This window comes from Osmerus mordax, chromosome 14, assembly GCF_038355195.1.
Source record: "Osmerus mordax isolate fOsmMor3 chromosome 14, fOsmMor3.pri, whole genome shotgun sequence".
Classification (NCBI taxonomy): Eukaryota; Metazoa; Chordata; class Actinopteri; order Osmeriformes; family Osmeridae; genus Osmerus; species Osmerus mordax.
Window position 1 is genome coordinate 12,476,836 of NC_090063.1, and position 17,648 is coordinate 12,494,483.

Consider the following 17,648-nt stretch of genomic DNA (forward strand, 5'->3'; position numbering starts at 1 on the left):
TCAAAAATATTTTTGAAAGAAAGTATTGAAAAAACAGTTTCCAAAGGTTTCAAAACATTTGTCAAAAAAGTTTAGAAACCTTTTCTTCAAAACCTTTTTTCACATCTGGACCTGATAGCTGTCGTCAGAATATATGACCTCCCTGATACATGGCTGAAAATGTCTGACACACCAACCAAACCATCACAGGTGACTTATCTGTCCTGGCCATGCATAACCTGAAGAAGATCACCCATCTGGTTAACTGAAAGATAATGGGGTGTAGGATACAAGGCATCATCCATCCCCCTTCCAAGATATATTTTTGATTATTATTAGCACGGATAATATCTTGGCTACTGGACAACAGGCCAGCCAAAAGCTGAAGAGAGAAGGCACTACAGGTCCTCATCAGCGTGGCCCAGGAATGTGGTTGGCATGCTGTCAGGGGATTCCTGTCTTTTAATGCTTTTACGTTAAAGCTAATGCACCTGGAGCCTGTGTTAGTTAATTAGATGACAGTGTACAATACACAGTGTTAGACTGTGTACATTGAGGTAGATATAAAAATATTGGTTTGTTGATTACTTTTACAGATGCTACAAAATGGGTGCTAATTTGACTGGGTTAGGGCATGGAGATTAAAAGACAGGAAGCTTGTTCATTTATCAGCACACAAATAACACAAAAAAGCATAACCAGCCTTAAGCAGAGACATTTTAATAAAAATGTATGAATACAAAAGTTGGATTGGTTAATGGAAATATGCACACAGCAAATACAGTTAATTAAAAACGTTTTTTAAAATGCTTTAAGCATTTAAGCACTACCTGGCATTTACATTTGAGCATTTAGAGAAAAAAAGAATTCATCCCAAAATAATGTTTTCTTGTTACTTGCAAATATGTACAGTGTAAGAAGATCAAGAGTGCTGGTCTAAAGATGAGTGAGTTATGGCAATAGCTCATAAAAAGCAACCTTATCGATACATACACACAAGTCAGATGAATAATTGCGATGTTCCAGATTTTTTTTCTTCTTGAGTTTTTCTTCGCATCTTCTGAAAAGAGAAAAGAGCAAAATGTCAGGAACTTTTTGTCCCTGTGTCAGCTGACCTGCGGTCTCCTGCTTCCTCGCCCTCCACCGCACCTTCTGCTATGTCTGTACGTGTGACACCTTTGCCATGGCCTTTGATCTCTGTCCTCAAACATCTGTTTGAGGGAACGTCTACCTGACTAAATCCACCACTGATTTATGAAAAGACATCAAGGTCCTGTAAAACGAGGTATGCCCCCTAGGTGTCCCTGACTTCCACTTTGGGTTCAACTCAGGATATTGTTCACATGATATATTCGCTTTGAACACAAGCAATTTGTTTGCGTGGCAAGACTATTTGGCATACACTTTAAGGCACCTGTCTTGTTGTTGCAATGTCTTAAGGTACAGTCATAACTAATGCTACCTTTTCCATGTGGATTTTCAAATGGACTCTCCATATCTGAGAACTGCTGAGGCACTAAATGGGTTTGAGCGTCACATTTTCACTCCAGTCGAATGTTTCTAAAAGAGTCTCTTGTTCTCCAAGCCACAATATCTACCTGTTAAACCCTCAACGTTGACCTGGGTTAATCTCCAACTATCCAATAAAACGGACTGGTTTGGAACAGTGGATTGGTAACAGAGTCCTGCTAATGTGATTATCAAGGCAGGGCTCGTGTTGCAGGTGAGCCCTCACACGCGGCCAAAAGAGTGGCTGAGCTACGCTTGTGGTCGTAAGAGCTGATAGCCATCAGTGGAGGCCGGTTATCACAGTGGAGGAGAAACCTAGTTGCTGAAAGACTGGGCATTCCAAGGGGGATTTAGCGTCTCTCTGGAGAATATGTTGAGGCTGAACTGTGTGGCCTGCTGTCTGAGGGATACTTGTTGTCTCTATACTTAAACACTCAAAACAAAAAGGACAAAAAAAAATCCAAAGTCATGATATAGTTGGCTCTCTTTTCCTGCATTGGTAGGATCAAACTATCTATCTACAAACAATCTATCCATCCATCCATTTATCTATCTAGCTATCTAGCTATCCTTACGTAAAAACACAGACATGTACAGAATGTGAATTGTAGGGCCTTGTTGTGCTAGATACTATAGTAATACCTTGTAGGCTTGTACAAATATTCTGTGAAGTCTGGTAAATGTCTTGGGGCAAATTCAGATTGTATGGGCGTGTGTAAAAACAGTGGGTTGAAACAAACAGAACTGAAAAATGTATCTGATCTGATAGATAATATTATAAATGTATCTACCCATTGCTCCAACTAAATAAAGCCCTTCCATGTAAGCATAATTAAGGTGCTACATTCCTAAAGCTGTCTCTCGGAGGAATACTTCCTCCACCTACACAGTAGTTCAGCTAAACTCTGTCTGCCTAGTGAAAGACACGTATTAACACGTGCCAGTGTGACTTGTCAGTTTGCAGCTGATGCAAGGAATGACAGCCTGATCCCTGGCTAAGGTTGTGTGAGCAGGTGACTGTCAGTCTCTCACTGAGAACCCTCTAGATCACAGTAGCCCTACCAGGCCAAAAGACCCAGACCAGGAATGTTTAAACAACCACATTGAATGATGAGACATAAAAACACAATTCTCAAAGGGATGACAGGTCTATTCCAGGTGGGGTTCCACATACTGTTGAATGCACTGGCACAAGCAGCACACAACAATTCCATTATACTATAGACTTCACGATGGAGACCACAAGGTCACATGGCATAAATTTGATAATGGCTGCTGGTTTGGAGTATGATCTCTTTCCAGTGAGAAGGCAGAATCTTTTTGTTCCACTGACGGCTAAATCTCTTTGGCTTACCTGATGCTCTTTGACAACAAAAAGGGATGATTTGTGAACAAGTAACATTCCTGTCACCTCATCCACACTGTGTTGAGAAGCCATTTCAGGGATCTAGGGACTGAGAGGATTGGGTACTTCCATGATCCAGTGTTCAGCAGACTCCATCTCCTGTGTTTATCTGGATAATCCCACCCTGAGGGATTTTTTCGTCCGTAGACAAAGTATAGCCCTGCATTTAGTACTGCCGACAACCTTAAGAAGGTGTCATGTGACAAATGATTTTTGGAGATTAGCTATCAATCAAAGCCTTATACGTGTCTAACATTTGTAATCGATCTAAAATACAACATTGCTGTTACATGTCCTCAAAACAACTTGCACAAAAAGCTTGAAGTACATCAGTAATGCTTAGGACAGGACAGACAACCCAGCATGGTGCCATTGCAGACAATGTCACCGGCTGACCACGACAAAGACCGGAGCCATCGACAAAGCCTATGTTGAACCTATGTTGTTCTATGTTTAGAGAGCAATGGAACCTGGTATCTGTTGACAAGTTAGCGAGGTGCTAACACCATTTCCGTATTGCATATCAAACTACGGCCCGATTCTTCATCCCCTCACTCTCCTGTCATTCTTTTTTCCTCTGTTGAAGGATGTGCGTAGTGTGTAGCGCCTACGGCTAGCGCTATAACTGTCTGTTTTGGTATACGGCAAGCAGCTGCCACAGCACGGGCAAAAGGACGAGAGAGGCAAGGAGAAACCGTGACAGCTTTGCTGGAACCTTTTTGTAAACCGGGGCTGAGCGGTTAGGGAATCAGGCTACCAATCAGAAGGTTGCCGGTTCGATTCAGGCTGTGCAAAGCAAAGTGACGTTGTGTCCTTGGGTAAGGCATTTCACCTTCCTTGCCTCGGGGGAATGTCCCTGTATTTACTGTAAGTCAATGTAAACCGACTAAAACATGTTAGGTTAGGGGTTTCCACACTTACAATGTTTGTCAAAGTGGATTGTGCATGGGTTACTAGAGAACTGTGAACACTCAAGGGTTTTGCTTTATGTAAAAACAATCTCTTAAAGCTCTTCTGCTTGTGTCCCTAAGATCTCTGCAAGGAAGGATTCCTCTCACCAGAATGATAGACATTGCCTTTAAAGGAGCTGATCTAGCAGACACTGGAGTCTGCTAGATCAGACAAGGTAAGATGGCAAGGGATTTGAGATTGACACAAGGGTTCCCATCCCTCTCCTCCTTGCAGGCAGTGTGTACCCTCTCATTTGGTCTGACCCATGACCTTATAACTCAGTGACCACAAAGGAGGGTGAACTCTAAAGGTCATGGAACCCAAGCAGGAAGGAGACAAACTCAGTTGCTTTGTGATGTGGGCAAGAGTCACAATCAGAATCAGAATCAGAATCAGAAAGGGATTTATTCGCCATGAAAGTTTGCACAGACAAGGAATTTGCTTTGGCAGGAAGGTGCATACAATAAACATATACCTAAAATTTAAATATGTGGACTAACTATACTAGGGGTACATAAACTAGCAGTACTAAGTGGGATAAATATAAGTTGCCGAGTTCAAGTTTGGCACTTGAACTGGGTCTCATATTATATAGAGAAGCATCAGACCTCTGATGTACATTCTGAGTGCTGCCAATGTTTTAATGATGGTTTGTGGCAGTTTCAGGAGTAATGAAGTTTCAATTTGTTTGAGAGTGTTTTGAAACAGATTTCCGCAATTTCAATTTCACATCCACATTTGATATATAACACAAGACAAGGCTACTAAAAGCCTATTTCCCTAAACGAGGGCTACAGGAGAAGGATAAATAGGTTCCTGTCTGGTTATTACTTCCTTGTATGACCCAACCCTAACCCTTCGATTGAGTTGACCCCATTTGTCAAGGTCTCGGTATCCTTCACAAAGGCAAACCATGACCACACAATGGGGGCTAAGTTTCAGAACAAGACAAGTTAAACCAATCTAGGTGTCATCTCTGCTTGTTCTCTCTTGCATGTAAATGACAGGATGTTCACTATGATGGTTTTCCTGAGAAGTCAACGAACCATATTTAGTACCGTTATATTTAAACGACCATTCAAGGTGAGTTTAAGGCCCATGTTACACATCAAATAAATATACTCATTGTCTTTTATTGCAAATGCCTGTCACTGGTGAGTGGCTTTATGGTTACTTTATTAGAATTTTCACAAGGGGGAATATGACACCATAGTTACCATGACCTCTGACACACAAGTGATAAAAAGTATTGCTATGTTGCCGGGCACTACTAACGGTTGTGGGTGTGTGGCTATAGCATCTAAAATACATGAAAGTTTTACTGAACGCTGGGAAAGACATGTCGAACAAAAGCAAAAAGGTTGTGACCAGGTCACAACAGCACCAACGCTTACAGGAAGGTCAGCTCCTGAGTATATTTGTAGCTCTTGTGTATATTTGTAATGGGTAAATGAACAACCTTAGGAATCCGACTTTAAAATTCACCCACGCATTCAGACATATTTAGACTTTCCAAATACGTCTGACTGTTAAGGACAGCCAGGTCGCTTATAAAAAGTTAGGAGTGGACAGCTGGATAGCGGGTGTTGTAGGAAGACCCTGCTAGAGGTGAATATGCACCCCATGCTGCATATATATATATATACTGTATATATATATATCCATATATATGGATAGATATATAAATAGTATCAAAAACTCCCACTTACTCCCACTCCCACTTATCATGTTACGAACCTAGATGGGTTGACAGTAAAAACAGTGACAAACAAAGAAGGTGTGAGGATTTACAGGGAAATCAAAAGCCTGTGACTGACTGATGTAGCTTGGCACCTTAAATGTACTCTGGTGTTTCTCTGGTCTGGTGTGTGTGTGTGTGCATGCGTAAATGGTGTGTCTCAGGACTTTATGCTGTTAATCTCAACATCAAAGGAAGCCTCTGTCATGTCACACTGCCGGGACAAAGACACGGAGGCGGGCCTGTTTTGAAGGAGAGTGTGTTCTAACTGGGGAAATTATAGGTTGCTTAAATGTTTTACGCTGTTTACAACAAACACATTTTGTATAGCGCTGTTGTGTTCCTTTTACAATTGCTATAATTATCAGACTACATGTCTCCTCAGTCAGTCAGAAGTCAGTTTATCATGATATCAGGATTCTACAGGATCCACAGTATCAACATTGCCTCGTCTGCGAAGTAGAGCTTCGTTCTAAGAACATAAGAACGCACAACACGAATATAGTTACAAGAGTGCTTACCACTCTGGCACATTAAACCCAGTCAGGAGATTTAATAGTATGGCATCAGGCTATAGTGTGGAACGCAGACAGGTTAAATACTATCAACACTGAAACCTTATTATATTTCAAATGTCTCACATTGCAGGATAACGTATATGTTAATGTTATCAAAACATGGCTTATTCTTGTTTCTATGGAGCCATAATAAGTGATGCCAGCTATGCAATTGTAACCATGATGAACTACATGTAACATGATCTAAAATGAATTCTCAGTGATAACATGACTTAATTCTCCATTGAAAACCGTCTGTACACTAAGTATTCCTGGTATTGTGTTACATGGCCCATGATAAAAATAGATTCATGGACAATAGCATAATGATCCCAACTCTCTGGACTCAACGGGAGGCTGGAGGTTAAAGATGCCCTGTTGTTAGGCCAGGATCCACATTCTATTCTGTCTCAATGGTACTGCCGTTGCCAATTACTGAATATTCCAGTCAAAATCAACGTCACCAACAATGTTGGCACTGCATGACAACTTTAAACAAACACATTTTCCCAGGTCCACGATCCTATCAGAATTCTTGTGGAAGAGCTACAGTAGAATTATACCTAAATGTACAGTAGGGTCTGGTCTGGGATCAGCCTCCAACAGCTGCTTCTGCCCTGGGGGAGTGAGAGGGGCGTCCCAGCTTGCTTTTCCATCAGTCCCTCCCTGTTATAAAGTTTATGGTGTGTGTAAGTGTGTGTGTAGCTTCCTGAATGTGATGTTTGATGTGGCACAGTTGGGCCTGTATCATATCATCTGCTTTACAAACTCTCTCACACACACACACACACACACACACACACACACACACACACACACACACACACACACACACACACACACACACACACACACACACACACACACACCTACACACACACTCATCATGTGTGTGGGCATGTGTGTACATGTGAATGTGTGTAAAGATGTCCAGGTAAAATAACAGAGGCTCATCTAAGCCACATCAAACCTCGCATCCAGGAAGCTTCCAGTCACTGTTATTACTGAGATGAACCTTCCTCTGTCTCCACACCTCCTCCTCTGCCAGCCCACCGTAAACACACACAGGCTTTCCGACAAACCTGACCTTTGACCCTTACAGTGGTGTCCCGTCTCATTGTATGAGCATGCCATCTAATGAAATTGCTCATGCTAATTACTAGGCTTGTCTCCTTGCTACATTCTCTCTCTCTCCCTCTTTCCCTTACCTGTTCTTTCCCTCTCTCTCAGAGGGTGGGGTATCCCACAGTCAGACAGGTAAGCACCACAGCGTCTGTCATTATTCCGGAGAGATTTACGAGGCTCCCTTGCACCCCTCCGATGTCCGTGGAAGGCTTTCCCTGCAGTGTTGGCCTCAGACATGAAAGCCTCTCTTCCCGCAGATTGGAAAATCATACCCCCTAAGCTCCAGGTCTAATTATACTGCTTTATGAGCTGTCAGCCCCACGTCCATTATCTAGTTGGGGCCCTTTCAAGTTCCTTCTCCATCGTGCTCATCCTCTGCCTAAACCAGGTGTGATTGATAAGTGGTTCTCCTGTTCTGGTATCTCCTGCTTCTCTGTACAGCTGACTCAACCTTTTCAAAAGGCAGGACTCATTCCGTTTTTCATAATGGTTTTACGTTACGAATTTTTAAGACATGCATAAGTACCAAACTGTGAGTTACGTGGACAAGCTTTCAAGTCAGTTTCTCTCAGGCCGAACTCGATATCAGTGACCGCCTCTGTCGTTAATATCTTTCTCACCCCTTCCAAGCTCAATAAAGTCCACCATGGGCATATCAGTGGCTCTCTCTCTCTTATAAATAATGTAGCTTTTGCAAAGGGGATCCATAACTCCTCAAGCACGAAACTCGACACCATATCAATAACCTGCTGGAGTTCAAGAAACGTGGACCGTCTTGACTTTGCAAAAGTTTATGGACATTCCCAAGGCCAATTAGTGTTAGTTTATATATACAGAGTTATGTTTAAAGTCGATCATAATTCACACTGACAAATTATGTAGTAATTCCTTTTAAAATGTCCCTTTTTATGCTTACATTAGCACATTACTCATGTTAAATAACCTTTGTCAACATTTTTTATTTTGTAGTTCTACTTGTTCTACAGTTCCTACACTTAAGAGTTGAATAAATATAACTTAACCAAGCGTAATGTGTATATGACAGACATCTTCAATGTCCATCGTTAGGTGACACCGTACACAGCCCCCTCTAAGAGGACGACTCGGGTCTAGCGTCATCTGTGTCTAGTCTGACTAATAATGGTGGTCAAAAGACAACGATTGTAATTACAGCATACAATCGTTCGGAAAAAAAATTGTTGAAATAACAGGACTTTCTCTGAAGTTGTAACTTGTCCTGAAATGGTGCATGAGTGGCCTTTATGTGCGCTGCAGGTGGTCTTTCCTGTGTGTCTGCCTGTGCGCGACTCGATGGTCTACAAAGGTGTTTGTCTGGTACATATTCTTGAGAGTAAACCTGTGCTTCTCCTAAACAGCTTCCTTTGCTCCGCTCCGACTTATCTGACCCCCACCCACTGACCACCCCTGTGCAACACATTCCTAATCCCTTCACCCAGCGTGGCCTGTGGAGAAGGACAAGAAGAGGGGGTTGGGGAAACCTGACCTTTCTTCTCACAGGATGGCGCCACAGGCTGCCACACAAATCCCCCGCCCCCCCATTAAGAGGGGTCGGTGCAGAGGCAGGGTGGTGCTGGTGGTCCATGTTGGGGAGGTAGGTGGGTGTGGGGGGAGGGGGAAGTGGGGACGACGACAAAGTGTTGCGCAACACCAAGGCTATGTCCATGTCATGGCACCAAACTTTTGTGTGTCTTAACTTTCCAGATCCTTAACTGGTTTCTGTCACCCTTGCTGTCATTTATAAAGTGAGGGGAAGTGACATCACAGGCCAGAGAGAGTGATATCCAGGGAATGGCAGTGTCTCAGCCTACAAGTGGTTAGTATTTCCATACCCTGATGGACCACGACACTCAATCCCTGACCGCAGCGCCACACAATGGGCTTTAGACCCTGTCAGGACAGGTTTGTCAAGGTATGCTGAGTGGGCAACATCTGTCACTGGTCACAGAACAGGACCAAATACTGTGACTGAGATGCCTGTCCACAGCTCATTGTTCTACAACAATCACCCCCCCCCCCCCCCCCCCGTAAAGAAAAAAGAATAAATAAACAATTATGAAATTCACAAAACGTAATCATTTTGAGGGGCATCGAAGGGAAGGCCTTCTTTGACCTACCAAATAGTAGATTAGAAGTTACAGAGGAGGTGAGATGTAAAAGACAGATACATTATAATCACTGCGGATGGATTCCAGGGATTTCTAAGGGTCAGGGCTTTTTGTGAAAAGGGACGGAAACCGTGACTGCTAACACGGCCTGAGATCAGGGCCCATCATCGGCTGCTTAGAGCGGCGGGAATTCCTCGGGCCTTGAGGGCCTCGGTGCGGCAAGCTTCTGAGCGCAAACCACAGCACAGGTGCAGCAGACGAGAACATCCCGAAGGGGACGATGATTTGACGGAGAGTGGCAAAGAAGGTGCAGCGGGGGGAATCTCTCAGGATGTTAACAAGAAATGACATTAAGGAATGAGAAGAGGCCAAGGTATGAGTAGTCGTATGAGTAGTCAGAAGGACAGAGCACTGGGGAAATGTACAGTGATGAATGATGGTTGAGTCTTGATATTATGGGAATTATTACCCACTAATCAAAGATAAAAAAAAAGATATAGAAATAACTAACTTGAATACAGTGGATCTTGAATATAATGACACCTTTTGCATCTTGCATAGGGGTGAAACATAATGTGGCTGTATACAAATTCCATTAAAAAGCAATATGTTATGACCGGCAATGAGACGGAACCTCAGCAACCACACAAGAACCAGACATCTCTTCGGGAATTTCTCCACAGCTAACATTCAGAGAGAGTATTAATACATCCATGTACTGAAACATGATTTAGATGATTTATGAAGACAAGGGTGGGGGGGGGGGGGCAATATAGATAACCACATGTTAATAACCTGCAGTATGAGTCAATTTGGTGCTCATGTCCTATTTATAATCGACGTCAATTCTGGATGGGCGTCCTGTAACACGATGGCGACCAGAAGTCGTTTGCGGCCGTGGAAACCAGTGGAGGTTGGGGACTGGGCTCTCCGTTTACCAACACCTGAGCTGGGTAAGTGGTCCAGCAGCTGCAGCTGAGGGGTGGTGGGATGGAGGTGGTGGCGGGGGTGTGGGGGCAAAAAGGGGAGGGTTGTCTGGGGGTCCAGCTCTGTAGAAGGCTCACCTTGGTTCTCCGTGTCTGCAGAAGAGAGGGGAGGAGGGGTGGACCTCACACCGGGTTGTCCTGGGGGATCTGGGAGAAGCTACGGCGCTGCCTCTCTCCTGTTCAGGAAAGACAGGGGATTCATGATGGGGAAACAAGGAGATGGAACTCGAAAAATTCAACAAAACTCTGATTGAAGTGACGGAAAAGATGGACATTGAGGTGTTCTATAATAAGTATAGGGGTGTTCCATAATAAGTGAGTGCTGTAGTGAGCACTATAATGAGATGTAATAGAAAGTGGCTGACCCAAGTGCACGGAGGCATTCAGTGTACCCCATAAGTACAGTAGAAGGACAGTAACAGGCGCCAAACTGACACAGCCATACTGTAGTCCTCCATACTGATGGCGGCATCCACATTCCAAGCTTTGAAAGAGCATTGAGAGAGGGAAAAGGCCATCTGGAGTTCTCCTTCTCTCTCTTGTAATGACCTCCATGACATGTTCTCAGTGAGAGGAGATGACCCTAACACACACACACACACGCTGCTAACGATGGCCCTGTCACGGCCAACACCATCAGCCATGAGTGTTTCAGCCATGCATGCTCGGGACTGACTTTCACCATAGTTGGTGGCGGCGCTACAGTAAGTGACTTGAACGATGTAATGCTGCATTCCAAAAGGGCAGAGCACTCATTCTTTCTCTTGGAAAAATAGCGGGTGACAGTTAAGGTGTTGGTACAGACTCCATTGCTTAATTACAGGGGGGAAACTGTTGAAACACGAGCTGACCAAGTGTTAGTCATGGAATATGGACAAAGTCTGGGAGCTGTCGCACTCACACCATCCTGTGCTATAATGTCAACCCCCAGGGTGAGGCATGCTAAACATACAGCAGCGCTACTGGCTACCACTGTGTAAACTTTTAACCCTGAGCGAGATGATGTGTGTACGTGTGTGTGAACGTGTGTGTGTGTATTTACACACATACACACAAATCAACTTACTCTCATTATCTGTATCCAGATACTATAAGTAAAACATTTTGATAAATAAAACCATACGGCTTGATTGCTTCACCTGTTACTATGGAAACAAACGAGAATTGACTATTTATATAGATGTTGACTATGGTATTGACCAATACTAACCAGCGGGTCCGTTCATGGAGTTGTTGTTGTTTACATTGGGGGGCTCTTTCAGTGACTCAGAGGTCTGGCTGGATTTGAGCTCATTGTCAGTCTTCTTCACTTGGGTCTCCTCCACAGGGGCCTGCTCTCCTGGTTTGTCCCCCTCAGGGGTACCTGGGGCTGGGCTTGGGGCTGGGCTTGGGGCTGGGCTTGGGGCTGGGCTTGGGGCTGGGCTTGAGGCTGGGCTTGGGTCAGGAACAGAGTCATTGGCTGGTTTGTCTGCATCCACTGTCAAAGAATGAGATTATATCAGGTTATTGCTCAGAATAAACTTTGCAACTCACTTTTTGTATGCACTGAAACTAAATGCACAGCATAATCAGAATTACTCAAAAACAACCTATCATTTTTCAACAATGTTTTATCTTCCTGTGAACAAAGAACCGTACTCACCCCTATAATTTTGAATCTCTGTAAAAGTCCAGTCAACAACATAGTTTTCAACTTCACACCCTAACAGTGATTTCCACCAATGAGGCAAGTCAGATGTACTACTGAAACCTACCATGCTTTATCATTAGCTGCCATGTAATAACAGCATCCTCAATCTAAGCACCTGCACTCAAGTGGTTCTGCCTACAGTGTGTGTGTGTGTGTGTGTGTGTGTGTGTGTGTCTGTCTGTCTTTGTGAAGAGGGGATTTCTCCTGTGCCAAACCAGACGGGGTCCTGGTTGGTTATGATACAATGATGGGGAGGAATGAAGGACTAGCCCAGAGAGAGTCCCAGCCATGAAGGACTGGCCCAGAGAGAGTCCCAGCCATGAAGGACTAGCCCAGAGAGAGTCCCAGCCATGAAGGACTAGCCCAGAGAGAGTCCCAGCCATGAAGGACTAGCCCAGAGAGAGTCCCAGCCATGAAGGACTAGCCCAGAGAGAGTCCCAGCCATGAAGAACTAGCCCAGAGAGAGTCCCAGCCATGAAGGACTAGCCCAGAGAGAGTCCCAGCCATGAAGGACTAGCCCAGAGAGAGTCCCAGCCATGAAGGACTAGCCCAGAGAGAGTCCCAGCCATGAAGGACTAGCCCAGAGAGAGTCCCAGCCATGAAGGACTAGCCCAGAGAGAGTCCCAGCCATGAAGGACTAGCCCAGAGAGAGTCCCAGCCATGAAGGACTAGCCCAGAGAGAGTCCCAGCCACACAGCTGTTGGAGGCTGTGGGAAAGCAAGGTCACCCCCTCATTATGACCGGAGGGGCTGGAGGGATGGGGTGAGGACAGAGAGGGAGGAGAGGAGACAGGATGGAAGGAAGTGAGGGGATTTTTCTACTTCTGTACTACAGGTGGTAGGGTGCCTCCCTAGCAACCCCCCCTCCCTCCCTCCCCCACCTCCCTCCACCCCCCCCCCCCCTTGCCCCAACTGTGTGTTTGAGATGCTTTCACAAGCAGAATAGAAACGTAGCAGAATATGAAGAAATTAACAAATGGAGTAAGTAAGTTAGCAATTTCCTTTTTCTGCCTTGCTGATCTTGCAGGAAGCAGTTTGAGAAAGCCTTTGCAAAGCCTTCCTCATTTGTGTCTTGATGCATGTTTTGCTATTCTTGTCCATATTTCCTCTTTTGAAATGCCATTAGGCTACTGCTATTTTTGCGGTTAAATCAATATACATTTACATTTTAGTCATTTAGCAGACGCTCTTATCCAGAGCGACTTACAGTAAGTACAGGGACATTCCCCCGAGGCAAGTAGGGTGAAGTGCCTTGTCCAAGGACACAACGTCAGTTGGCATGACCGGGAATCGAACTGGCAACCTTCGGATTACTAGCCTGATTCCCTCACCGCTCAGCCACCTGACTCCCTTAAATCACTGCTAGTGATTTAAATTAATATTTATTTTCCTTTCATACCAGTATATAGCTATTGCTTGTCATGTCACACAAACTTCATTGTTCAGAATGACTTTATACACTATTATGAATGATACTGTGCGTTTGATAATAAATCACTTGACTTGTAGTGCAGCACACGGATGTAAATAATCCCCACCACTTTAACCCTTGTTTGGGTCTGTACTAATAGACTCACTGGACAAACAAGGCCAATGCACACACTCATCACATCATTCGCACATAAAAGGGTCACACCAAATATCTCTCTCTCTCCCTCCACACCTGAAGGAGAAAGAATGGAGGAAAAATGCATTGGGGGGGATGGGTATCTTTACAACCAGTCATCCAAACTGACCATCTCCACAGTATGAGTATTGCCCAGGGCAGACAGACATGCTAAGACATGACTGACATAGTAACTCTCCTCTTGGAAGACCATTGAGAAACATCTGAATTTGATCCTTCACTTCCTGATTTAAAACACTTTTTAATACAGTCAAAAGTACAGTCAAACACAAAGGGAAAAAAGAAGGAATTCCCCTTTACATAATGACTGTGTTTTCGATCAATTTGAAACTGTTACAATGGAATGGATTCCAGGACAGTTGTAGTTTAGAAAGACCTACAGCACAACGTTGTTTATTGTCCTGTGCTTTTGTCGATTGTTTGAATGTAACACATATAGTATAAGATAAACATTTAAAAAGCCAGCAATTCATCTTTATCAGGATAGTTGGTGGTGTTGTATGTATCTACACGCTGCATAATGCTGTACCTATCTGAAACATAATATCTTCACAAAACCATCACTAGTCTTGTTGATAAAATAAGAACATCAATGCAATCCATTGCTAAAAAAGCTGCGGTTGTGAGCAACATATCGATGACTCTAGACTCCAATGTGCATTCTCTTGAATTCCTGTTCCACCATGTGTTGAGAACTAGAATTGCATCCCTTTTAAAAGTATTTCTCGGATCTGCTTGCATCATGTGAGATGCAAGGGTGAAGTACATTGTCCACATCCTGTCTGATTAGAAACAGGAATAAACATGAAGCAGCTCTCTATCTTTAAATAGAGAATGACTCATTATGTGGTGAAATTAATCTGTCACACAATCACACCCTCTGTGGGGGGTCGTAACACGGTATGCGGTACTAGTTAAGGTGCCTACACACTAAAGACAGTGTACGTAACAGCCATCCTGGCACCATCCTTCTTCTTCATCCATTTTATTCTTCCTACCCATACACCTTCACCCAGACTTTTTCTGGTTCTGCAATTTGGTCTGTTTGTCTTGCATGACATGATGTCCTTGATCTTGAATTAAATGAATATTTGATACTGTGTGTCTCTGACTGTACTGTGTCGTGCCTGTTCTGTCTCTCGACAAAAGAGAACTAACATGTCACAGGTTTGTGGTTTTGGGGACGTGAAGAAAATAGGATATTACAAAGAGTGCAAAACATTAACACATTTTAACTGGTTCTGGTTGAAATTCAATTTCCACAAAAATGTACAGCAAAAGCTACTAGAATGGAAAATAATATCGTCATTAGGTATTGTAAGGGAAAATACCTTCTCTTCTCATGCTAAAGTGTAACCCTTTGCGAAAGAGGAAGCCAAAGGACACAGAACCCAAAATAATCACTCTACACCTAATTCTGAACAGAGACTGTGCTCTTAGGCTGCGTTTTGTCACTGTACTATACTGCACAGTAGGTCCTGACTGTTAGACATCCCCGGGATGAAGATGAACCTCTCTCACCTTTCTCTTCCTCCCCTTTCTTAGCGTCAGTCGTCGGGGTGGGGTCTTTGGCTCCGGCGGTAGCACCAGCAAAGGTTTGCATGCCTGGGGGTAAAGGAGGGAGGAGGTTTGAAGGTTGTTTTATGTTGTAAACAGCAGTTTGTACCAGTAACAGTAGATGTAAAAAAATACCTGCTCTGTTTACAAATAAGTGCTGAGCACTTATTTTTTCTCGCGCTGTGACCATATTTTCTCTCGTTTTCTCGCAATGTGACCATGTGTGACTATAGTGTGTCAGATGGCTGAGCGGTTAGGGAGTTGGGCTATTAATCAGAAGGCTGTGGGTTTGATTCCCTGTCGTGCCAAATTACATTGTGTCCTTGGGGAAGGCACTTCACCCTACTTGCCTCGGGGAGAATGTCCTTACTGTAAGTCGCTCTGGATAAGAGTGTCTGCTAAATGACTAAATGTAAATGTAACTCTCAAAGGGTGACCTCACCGTTCCTGGACGAAGAGTCGTCAGCGCCCTCGGGCTCCATGGTGCTGAGGGGGACCTCAGCTTCCCCCTGTCTGCCCGAGTGCATGTCTACGGAGTACCGCTACAAACACATGCAACCAGGTCACATCCACGCTCACACTCATGTGAATGCTGCCCTCCATGTTGTACAGTCAAGCTGGTTTTTCTTAATGACTTCCAACTTTCAAATCAGAACTTTTTGCTTTTCTCCCAGTGTGGGGGATCTTTTGGTGAGACCCAAACTAATCTCAATACTTATGGTTCACTTTGTGGCCAGGTTGTGTTGGAATATGTCATTTAAAGGAGTTGGCTAGTGGATGTGCTCACCCTTGACCTCTTCCGTGAGAGGAAACATACAGCACCAATTACTAGACCAGCAATGATGAGCAGGATGATGATGACAGTGACTGGAGAAGTTAAGAGTGACAGGTTGTGAATGACAATTGATAAGTGGTAAAACAAAGGAATAAACATCACAGGCTTTTCCCCAAGTTTAAAGAGAAGAACGTTTGTTGTACACACTTTGATAGTATATGAAAATACAGAATCTCCTACCGGTGCCGTTGCTTTTGTATGGACTGGTGGGCGTCATATGGCTTGGCTTTGGAAGAAGTTCTTCTAAAAACACATACATCATTTTAATCAGTAGAGATCAGAATCAGAATAGATGCGGACCAAACTGACACATCTAAATCGGAAATCCCTTGCATGGTGCAGTCACATCCTGCCCTCAGTGTGGTTCCTCATTCTTCCCCTGCCTTTCACAAATACAGACGCCAACCATACGATGCACAGCCAACCACCAGTGTAAACTAGCAAGGGGCATGACAAGTATGATAAATGGGTCCTGAGGGGGATTGCTCAACTCACCTCTTTTAGTTGGGGTAGGTGTATTTGCTGGTACTGGGGCAACTGTGGTCATGGTAGGCATGTAAATAGGAGTTGTGACCATAGAGCTGTTAGTAGCGTTGCTGTAATTAGCGTGCGCTGTAGTGTCATCTGTGTCAGGTTTGAATGAAGGGAATGTTACAGCATCACATTCACATTATATACACATTAGACTGGCCTATAAAGATCCCAGGTCAGCTGTTCTTACCAGAGAGTGTAGAGTTTAGGTGCGTGCTGTTTGATCCTGAGTCAGGTGAGAGCGTGGAGCCAACATCTGTATTGTAAGCTGTATCCATGGTGTTAGCTGGTGTTGAAGACTGATTTACAGGTGGACTGGTCATATTGGCCTGTGCCGTGGCAGAAGGCAGGCCAGAACCTGGACATACAGTACAGCACAGTTAAATACCCACAAACAATGATCATATATCATAAATATGTACATGAACTGACAGCCTGACTGATGCTCGACACAAAGGAAAATATTTTTAAGGAAAAGTGTCATCTTTGACACATCTTTGATTAAACCAAGCACATTTTCACCATATAAAACGCAAGGTACAATAAGAAAATTAGGAGTAAATCTATTGAATTAACGACTAAATAAACAAAGCAGCACTTGAACCCACCAAAACCATCACACCCAGAACCCATATCTATATCAAACTGCATCCAGTGCTACTGGCACAGACCTGAAAGCCTTTAAGCAGTAGCTTACCCAAGATAAGGAGATACAAAACCAGGTGCATTTTTTTCAGTTAGCAGGTGCTCTCATGTAGTACCAGATAAGAAGGTTGAAGATGCTGCTGCCTGTAAGGACACTGTGTTCCTTCCAGTGTGTATTGCGATACCTTACAAATGAGCTCAAAAGTGGACCCACCCCTCTGGCAATGACATGGTGAAACAAGGAAAGAGGAACTTGGTCACAGACTTTCTTTTTAGTTTTGTCATCCTTCAAATGAACATCCAACGCCCATGTCTTCCATCATATTGGATGATAAGGTCAATGGTATCATAAGGTCATGGCATTTTGTTTCATCTTGATGAGACAGAT

The 17,648-nt window shown here is 43.8% G+C and overlaps 1 protein-coding gene across 2 annotated transcripts; it reads right to left on the minus strand.

Annotated features, from left to right (window-relative positions):
- Positions 1-678: 678 nt before the first annotated feature.
- si:dkey-27h10.2 (serine/threonine-protein kinase C) lies at positions 679-17,430 on the minus strand. Of its 2 annotated transcripts, none has more exons than XM_067250920.1 (10): positions 17,313-17,430; positions 16,806-16,973; positions 16,580-16,708; positions 16,265-16,327; positions 16,037-16,116; positions 15,692-15,791; positions 15,214-15,297; positions 11,587-11,853; positions 10,455-10,552; positions 679-1,039 (listed from the first exon to the last, which is right to left on the minus strand). In XM_067250920.1, the coding sequence occupies exons 1-9, from the start codon at positions 17,341-17,343 to the stop codon at positions 10,500-10,502; spliced, it is 975 nt and encodes a 324-aa protein (XP_067107021.1). In that variant the 5' UTR covers positions 17,344-17,430; the 3' UTR covers positions 679-1,039; positions 10,455-10,499. The 2 variants fall into 2 exon arrangements, with proteins under 2 accessions (XP_067107021.1, XP_067107023.1); XM_067250922.1 differs by having other exon boundaries at positions 16,265-16,324; positions 17,313-17,398.
- Between the last annotated feature and the right edge of the window lie 218 nt (positions 17,431-17,648).